Here is a 9,437-nt window from a genome sequence, read left to right on the forward strand (position 1 = left end):
AAAGCACTCAATCGACAAAGATATCCTAAATTCCTGATATCCTTGAAAATCAGAATAAAAAAACAGATGCAGATTCTGATATCCTCGAAAATCATAAGGTATAAAGAAAGGTCTTGCAAATTCTTAATATATCTTTCTATTGTAGTATTAGAAAATCTTACAATTTATGATGTTTTTTTTATATTTAAAATCACGTCTTACTTTTTCTGTGTTTATAAGCAATCAATCAAACAAGCTTCCTCTTAGTTTCACTCGTGGTTTAGAAAATCAGAAGGCATAATGTATAAAAAGTCTTGTAATTTCTGATTTTTTTTTAATATATATTTCTAATGTAATATTAGTGTTTTGCAAATTGCAATATCTAATGTTTTGAAATTTGAAACACATAAAGTTTACAAATCAATAAAGGTCTTTTTTTACAAGTTACAAAAATTTTGAAGGTAAAGTTTCTTTTTTCTTTTCTGGTTTGTTATTTTTTTTTCTTTTTCGTTTATATATATTATTTCTAATAAAATTTTCATTTCTATAGGTTTACAGAGGAGAAAGGTGTTAAGAGGAAGAAGTGTTGTACTTGGAGAAAGTGTTATACTTTTCTTAGTTCGTACATCAGTTTTGGAGTTAAGAGCCAAAAAGAAAATATAGTTATAATTCTTTTGCAATATTTGATATTTTGTATTTTAAAAAATACAAGGTTTTACAAATAAGAAAGCTCTTTTTTACAAATATCAGAGTTTATGAAGGTAATTTTTTGATTTGTGATTTTTTTCTTTTTCGTTTAGATATATTATTTCTAATAAAAAATTTGGTTTCTACGGGTTTATAAAGGGCAAAGGCGTTAAAAGGGTAGAATTGTTAATATTTTTCTTTGTTTGTACATCAGTTTTGAAGAGCCACTAAGGAAATCTAGTTATAATTGTTTTTCTTTACTTTTTAGATTTTAAGTTTTAAAGCCTATTTTTTTTGTTAAATTGCACATGATGAACTTAAGCATCAGAGAGTAGCGGCGTGAACTCTCCCAGTGATACTCATAACCCTTCTTGTCTTACTATTTTCAATATGTTATTGACTACTCTCCGATTCTACCAATGTTATACTGTCACGAGCAACACCAAAGGTCTACTCAGTTCGGACAATGTAGCGTCACAACTCACAAAACATAGAAAATAAGTCCCAATGGACTTCTATCTTCCCAAATTGGTTTTTATGTAACTAAAGTTTTCGATCTAATTTTTAATTAATGTATTTTAATATTATAAAACATAAATTTCTAATTTTGTAATGTTTTAGTACACTAATTTATATAGTTCATTAACCTACTTCTCATTTTGCAATTGTTGATCTCTTTTTAGTTGACAAGTGAGAGAGAATAACATAGTATGTATTTAAACATTTTTTTCTTATTCAATTTTTGTTTTGTGTTTCTAATTTCATTAACCTATCTCTTCCTTTCTTGCATTTCAATCTAATTTTTTCTTACCCAACCTATCAAAATCTTGGATCCGACTGATAGGTTCTGCTAACCATGCATGGGGTTGCGTGGTGTTGTCAAACACCGTATTAAAAACAAATGAATAAATAAAATGACAGAAAAAAGAAGAAGAGAGAGAAAAGTCGTAAGGGTGAAAATGACATAACTGACCTCCCGTGACTTGCACATAGAGGGTGTTAACAGAAGTGGTAAACGATTCTTAGAGGAAGTGATGAACCGTGCTCATTTAATTTGATCGAACGACCACCTTTGCAAGAATATTAAACTTTTGTACTAAAGGTGTTATAGTTGGCTAACGCCGAGGGCCAACAATATAATTTACTAAAGATATTAGGATATTATTCATGTTTGATTGTCTGGTGATTCGCTGGCAAGCGATTGGTCATTAATACTTAATAGATATATTTGGAAAAAAAAAAACGATTGTCTCCATGTTCAATTATGAAACTCAAATTATCCGCCACTTTTTTCTTCTTTTTCATATCTGCAAGTACTCCAATTCTTCAAGTATCCAACAATGGCGTTGGAGGATTCAAATTGGAAGAAAATGAATCACATGTCAAAATATCGGACTTTCCATCCGGGTTTCTGTTCGGAGCAGCCACTTCTGCTTACCAAGTCTATATCCCCAACTTTCTCTCCTTTTTCCAGCGCAAATCATACGAATATATCACTTAATGGATTGATTTTGCAGGTCGAAGGAGCCTATCTTTCAGATGGTAAATCATTAAGCAACTGGGATGTATTTTGTCATTCCGTAGGTTAGTATCATGGATTCTCTAATTCTTATTGTTTATACTCCGAATAAGTTTGGATTTTTAAATAATGAATTCTCTTAGGTTGTGGAGAAAATGAAGAGAACGGAGATATTGCAGATGATCATTATCATTTATTCTTGGTACGACTACTTTTCATCATCTACCCAATCCATAGACTTTTAGTCTCAAAAACAGTTTCATAATCTTAATTCAAAGTTCAATTATTATATATTTTTCTATAATACAGAAAGACATCGAGATGATGCATTCCCTTGGTCTAAAAGCATACAGATTTTCAATTTCATGGGCTAGAATTCTTCCAAGAGGAAAGTTTGGTGAAGTTAATCCAGCTGGCATCATGTTCTACAACAAAATCATAGACAACCTGATCCTCAAAGGTATCACCAAGTCTCAATTTCATGATTCGTTTATTAATTCATAAATCTTTATTAGAATAATACAGGAATCGAGCCGTTTGTGACCCTTTTTCATGAAGATTTTCCTCAAGAGCTCGAAGAAAGATACGGGTCTTGGCTCAATCCTCAAATGCAGTACGTCTAAAACTTCATTTTAATCGTAACATAAGTTTCATTAGATTTTTAGTGTTCTTATAATTATGATGTCAGGGAAGACTTTGTACATTTAGCAGAAATATGTTTCAATTATTTTGGAGATCGAGTGAAGTATTGGATCACAATCAATGAACCAAGATTGTTCACAGATTTTGCTTATGAAACGGGAATATTTCCACCAGCTCGATGTTCAGAGCCTTTTGGCAAATGTCTTAATGGAGATTCTGACGTGGAGCCTATCATTGTTATGCACAATTTATTATTGGCCCATGGCAAGGCAGCCAAGCTATATCATGAAAATTTCCAGGCAATTAATATATTAACTTTCTAGTTATATTTCATTTTTAAACTTTTACCTCTCTTAAATTACCTAAATTTAGTTATATGTGCAGCCTACACAAAATGGATTAATTGGTCTCGTTGCACATTGTGACATGTTCGAACCACTAACGAATAGCAAGTTAGATCGTGAAGCTGCGAAAAGAGCGTTTGCTTTCAATGCTGGCTGGTAATGGTTAATATTCATGAACATATATTAATCAAAAACATGAGAAAAAAAGATATGATTGTGGTTTTGAACTTTAAACTGTTATTGTTAAATAGGGTACTTGATCCTTCGATATTTGGAGACTACCCCGAAGAAATGTGTGAATACCTTGGAAATCAATTACCAGTTTTCTCCCTTGAAGAAAAGAATTTCATGAAGAATAGTATTGATTTTATTGGCATCAACCATTACACGACTGTATATACTAAGGATTGTATGGATTCTAGTTGCACTGCAACTGGAGTCCGTGCAATCCGAGGTTTTCTAGACACTGTTGGAGAGCGTAAAGGCGTGTTAATCGGTGAACTTGTACGAAATTGTGTTCTTATTATGATTACTTTTTTTTTTTTTTAGTTGCTAATAATGATGGTTTTCATTTGTTTCACAAAAAGACAGGATTAGAAGGAATATATGTTGTTCCTAGAGGCATGGAGGAAATTGTTGACCATATCAAGATTCGGTATAATAATAAACCCATGTTTATTACTGAAAATGGTCAGTGTGATGTTTTTTAAATGGATTATAAATATGTTATTAGATTTGTCAATACTTTTTGAGTTTTTTTACAGGGTATTCTTCACCGGATGTATATGAGGAACAAGTTAATGAAATTTTAAATGATGTGAAACGAGTTGATTTTCACTCAAAATACATTGCTTCCTTAATCAAGTCCATAAGGTTTGTTCTACAAACTTTGTATATTTCGAAAGCAGCCCATTTGAATTTAATATTGAAATTTGTTGTTTTGATTGATAGAAAGGGGGCAGATGTACGTGGATATTTTGTGTGGTCATTGATGGATAGCTATGAATGGTTGGTAGGTTATAATTTGAGGTATGGATTATACTACGTTGACCGTCAAACGTTCAAACGGATACCAAAACTTTCGGCAAGATGGTACAAGAGTTTCTTAACAAATAATAGTAATATTTTGATAAGGAAGCCTCAAGATAGAAAAGTTTATTTCAAAAGGATGTCATAAACGATCTTATGCATGGAATTTGTATGTTGCGTCATAGATCTTAACCCACCTAAATTTTCAAATAATATATTTGAAAGATGATTCTCAGTATATTTCATAACTATATATGTAATTAATTATTTATTCCATTGATTCAGTTTTTCATAAACATACATATATACTTAATTTGGTTTATTAAAATAATATTATATATAAGCGTTATAAAAATCACAACTAGGTCCTGATTAATTTCTGATTAATCTCCAAACGCTACACAGCCGATTAAAAAACACCTACCAATTAAATTATGTCTACACAATGAGCGAATCAGTATAAAACGATAAAATTTTAACACTTTTGAAAAAGTTCTATCAAAGCAGAAACAATTTGATGAATGATAAATTTGTATTAATCATATTAACACATTTTGTCATCATATTAATTGTATTTACGAACATTGTTACGATATTAGTCATATTTAATTTGTTAAAATTCAACGAATTAATAATTTAGGGTTCTCAATTAATCTTCGCCTAATGATTAGTCACTAAATCTTAGTCGACCAACTAGCTAACATTAAACGTTTACTACAACCTTCATATATATATATATATATATATATATATATATATATATATATATATATATATATATATATATATATATATATATATATAGGACTAGGTTATTATGTGGATGAAGAACTATTGTGCGGACGTGTGGACAATGTTATTCTATGATAAATACTAAAAGAAAACGTTATTTAGTAATGTGAATACGTTCAACCTCGCATAATTATTGTTATTTTCATGTAATGTCAATAATTTTTATTCATTTTTGTTCTCACACATCGTTTTTCAATCATTTTCATTCTTATAGAATACGACTCAATTAATATCCTGACAACATTCTAACATAATTAGAATAATGATAAAAAAAATCTATAATAACCTTATATACGATTTAATTAGTGGGCATGCGTGATAATGACAATAGTTATGTAAGATTGAACGTATTTAAATTATTAAACAACACATTTTCTTTGTCATTCTCATAGAATAGCACTGTCCACACGTCCGCACAATAGATGTCAATCCACATTTGAACCTATATATATATATATATATATATATATATATATATATATATATATATATATATATATATATATATATATATATATATCACACCCCCAAACCAAGGGTGGCGGAAACGTCCGGGGGTGGAGGACTTCATGTATAATATCACAAAAAGAGTATAATAGTGTTCAAAGTAAACACAACCAACATAAATATAATTGAAAAGGTTACACCATAGTATAAGTTTACATGTTTCTAAATCAATTACATTATGTTGACAAAAATGAAATGTTTGACGCCTTAGCGTCTCATCCTCAAAAGCAGCTGATTACCTGATTTACTGATTTCCTTATAATACAAGTAGTTTTGAAAGTGTGTCAACAATTAAGTTTGTGAGTTCATAAGTTTTTGAATGAAACGTTGAACTCCTTTCTTTGTAAAAGTATTGTTTACTCCAGAAAAATCCAATATTTTCCTTTTAAAATGTATTGTAGCCTTAAATGTCAAAGACCAAATGTACTAGTGTTTTTCCATACAAATAGTAGTATATGCAAGTTTAAATCGACATAAACTCGTGTAAGTGGTAGAAAACCCCGTAAATCATATGTTTTATTAATACCCCGTGTGAGTTATTATAACCATGTTATGACCTAGTCGGCCTTGTATACGACGTTCTTCGGGCATCGGAATGTTAATGACACTTGTCACCCCTGGCCTGCTTGTCGAGCTGTTGCAACCAGCTTGGGTGCGGGTTTGTCAGACTCAATATAGATCTATACACAACTATCGCGCTCTTCCTACAAGAGACTCTGGTTACAATTACAGGACTTTTAATACGCTACTTTAAAAGTAACGTGAAGCGAACGTCTCACAAATTTATTCATTAACAAATTTACGTAAAGTGAACTGAAAACCCCTTTTTTTAGAAAAGAACCCTTTCGTGGTGTGGTGTAAATGAAACATAAACTATACCTATTAGAGTTTATCAAAATGTTTGTAACGTATAGCAAACCTTTTCTGTGTAAGCAGAATGTATAGCAAAACATAACTATATCTATTATGCTTCATTTTGTATTATTTGTAATGATAAAGGACTCTTACAGTTTAGCAAATATTTTCTGTTATATAATTATATCACAACAAAAAACACATGTAAAATATGAAGTCATCAAGATTAACACCTTGCTCAACATCTTACAAGGTGTTATGAAAGTTGCAAATTGTTAAACTCGTTTTTTTTAACATTTCTGCACTGATTTAGAAAAATCACAGAAAAATAACACTAAGTCAAAAATTGAATCTGTAAACTCTGAGAGTTTAGAAAATGTGTCTAGTTCATAAATTTTCTTATGATTTTTAAAAGTCTCTAACTGGTGTAAAAACGTTCATATTCACAGACTGGTCCGAATTCGTAGCTATAATGATAGACAGTTTTGTAAAAATCACCATCAATTGTAGAAAAGTCATCTGAATATGTGCAAGTAGTCATTTTAAAAGTATAAACCTGAACTATTTGCATCTAGTACAATTTTGAAAACAAAAATATTGAAGGTGTCCAAAACAGTCCATGAATGGAACTAAACTTTCCTGTGGAAAGCTGATGTTTGTGTTTTGTTAAGTTTTTAGTATTTTAACTTGTATTCTCCTCCTAAAACTTGAAGAAAATATGAAAATGTGGGGGTATGAACTCACCTTGTGTGGTTCTCTGATATGAATATCGAAGGAAAGGAGTTTCCAAGTCATGAACATTTAGAGGATGCTTGAAGGCTTGAAGATTTAGGAACAAATATGTCGATATTTGTGTAAGAATTCCATGATTTTAGTGAAGTAGCATAGAATGTTTATGTATAGGAAGGAAAAACTTACTAGCAACAGGGGAAAAACTTGTTACTCCTAGAGGAACTCGAATTTTGTTTTTAGAGAGAAGTATATGAGGGTGTAAAAAGTGTGTCTTGTGAGGAGGGGAGTGGGGTTTTATATAGAGGAGAGTGAGGGATTAGAGTGAGTTGATGGAGAGATCTGGTAGAGGTATGGGCAGATCTCGATTTGACTAAATTAAGGTGGAAATAGTGACATGCAGTGGTCATGGAAGGTTGCTTGTGTCATAGTTTTATGGAGAAGTCAACACTCCACCTCAATATCTCTTCCAATAGATTTCATTCTTAGACTAAGATCTTCTCCCAAAAGTGACTAAAATATGATTATATAGGGTCTCATATGCAAAAATACGAGTTTGGGTGAAAATCCCGCGTTAAAATCACGAAAAACGAGCTCAAAATGAAGTCGGGGTCGAAAACCAGGAAATAGGTGCGAAGCTGCGACGTTCGGTCCTTAAGAACCGAGAGGGAAGGTTCAGTCTGAACTTGCTGACAAGATCCGGAAGTGAAGGAAAAGGCTGGTGCGGAGCGAGCTTCGGGTTCGGTCTTGGTGGTTCGATACACTCGGATTAGCTTCGGCTCGTCAAGGTCTCGGTCTGAAAGGGACCTTCGGCTTCGGTCCTAAGCAGCTGACTTCGGTCCCAATGAGGTGTTTCAGTCTTAGCAGGGTTCGCCTCTAAGATGTTCGCTTCTAAGAGGTTTGTATCTAAGAGGGTTCGTCCCTAAATGGTTGTCTTTAAAATAAACTTCCCGCTTCGAGTGGTTTTCAACTTAATTAAGGGTCCGGATGCCCCGAATGATTATAAAAAGTTGAGGGAGGTTATGAGAGAGATTTGGGCGAGAGAGAGAGAGAGAGAGAGAGAGATAGTGTGAGAGAGATTTAGAAAGACTTTAATTGTGACTTTTGTGAGTGTTTAGCCTTGAAATTCAAGGTTCGCAAGACCCGATTATCCTTGTTATGAGTGTTATACGCCCCAAAGGGTACGAACTAATGCTTTACCAAGTAGATTCACCACTTACCCTGATTAGGGTTTAAGAATTCTGAACATACGAACTTTCCAAGTGATAACTTCTTATTAAAATAGCGAGTAGTACAATAGTAACATAATGTAAACCCTAATATACAAGGGTTAGTTGAGTAGACCGGTTTGACTTGTTAACTTTATTTGACTTTGACTTGACTAGAAATCGACGGTTGTAACAATATATATATATATATATATATATATATATATATATATATATATATATATGTTGTGAATAATGATATGATGTCACACTGATCAATTTTGTTAGGGTGCAAAGTCACTCTTGGATTTAGTGTTTTATTCTTACCCTCTTGTATGTGTAAATGGGTTGAGTCTTTCCTATAAATAGGAAGTGAGTGACTCCCATTATGTAAGAATGAACATTTTGAAGTGTTAGTCTAGAGAGAGAAATTTGTACAAACTCATTTGTATATCCTTTCTAGATCTAATATGAGCTTACAAAGATTTATTTACTCCTTGTGTTCTTGAGTTTACATGATGATTCACTAGATCTTTTCTAATTCCGCACATGTCATCATAATCAACACTACTACAATTGGTATCAGAGCGGGTGTTCTTGATTGAATCAAGAATTGATCCATGATTGCAATCTTGAATTGGTTATTCTTCATGTTCTTATTGATCTTCTTCCTTTGAGAGTTTTTTGTGTTCTAGAAATCAATTTTTTCTTTGTTTTGATCCATAATTTGATTTTCTCTCTCTGGAATACTTGTTTGTACCAATTTCTCTCACTAGAATTTGGTTCATACTCACTTTCTCACTCTAGATATTTCCTTGATTTTCACTTTCTCTCTCTAGAAAACCCAAGTTCATATCGTTTGATTCAAAAGAAAAGAAGCAATTATGGAGAAATGGATGATACAGAGTAAAGATTTTCAAGGTGAATACACTTTTGAATATCTTCTTTATAGTTTGACTGTTGGATTGAATAGTGAATGTGATATCGTTGTAAATGGAGAAAAGAATGAAGTTGGAGAATTAATTAGTTGTTCAATTTTTCAAACCAAAGATTTGTTTGATCGTTTGGTTATAACATATCAAAAGAGACGAAGAAATAGAAGAGATGGAGAAGTCATAAAAGGAATTCCTCGTGCTGAATGAAAAT

General features: G+C 31.9%; 1 protein-coding gene across 2 annotated transcripts; it reads left to right on the forward strand.

Annotated features, from left to right (window-relative positions):
* The first annotated feature begins 1,892 nt into the window (after positions 1-1,892).
* LOC111886152 (beta-glucosidase 18) lies at positions 1,893-4,438 on the forward strand. 2 transcript variants are annotated; one of them, XM_052767468.1, is made up of 11 exons: positions 1,893-2,107; positions 2,184-2,250; positions 2,329-2,387; positions 2,495-2,645; positions 2,711-2,798; positions 2,874-3,126; positions 3,212-3,327; positions 3,423-3,675; positions 3,759-3,861; positions 3,936-4,044; positions 4,188-4,384. In XM_052767468.1, exons 1-11 carry the CDS (start codon positions 1,931-1,933, stop codon positions 4,192-4,194), a joined length of 1,383 nt encoding a protein of 460 aa, XP_052623428.1. In that variant the 5' UTR covers positions 1,893-1,930; the 3' UTR covers positions 4,195-4,384. The 2 variants fall into 2 exon arrangements, with proteins under 2 accessions (XP_052623428.1, XP_023738149.1); XM_023882381.3 differs by having other exon boundaries at positions 1,896-2,107; positions 4,123-4,438.
* Positions 4,439-9,437: the final 4,999 nt, after the last annotated feature.

This window comes from Lactuca sativa, chromosome 9 (genome assembly GCF_002870075.4).
Source record: "Lactuca sativa cultivar Salinas chromosome 9, Lsat_Salinas_v11, whole genome shotgun sequence".
Taxonomy (NCBI): domain Eukaryota; kingdom Viridiplantae; phylum Streptophyta; class Magnoliopsida; order Asterales; family Asteraceae; genus Lactuca; species Lactuca sativa.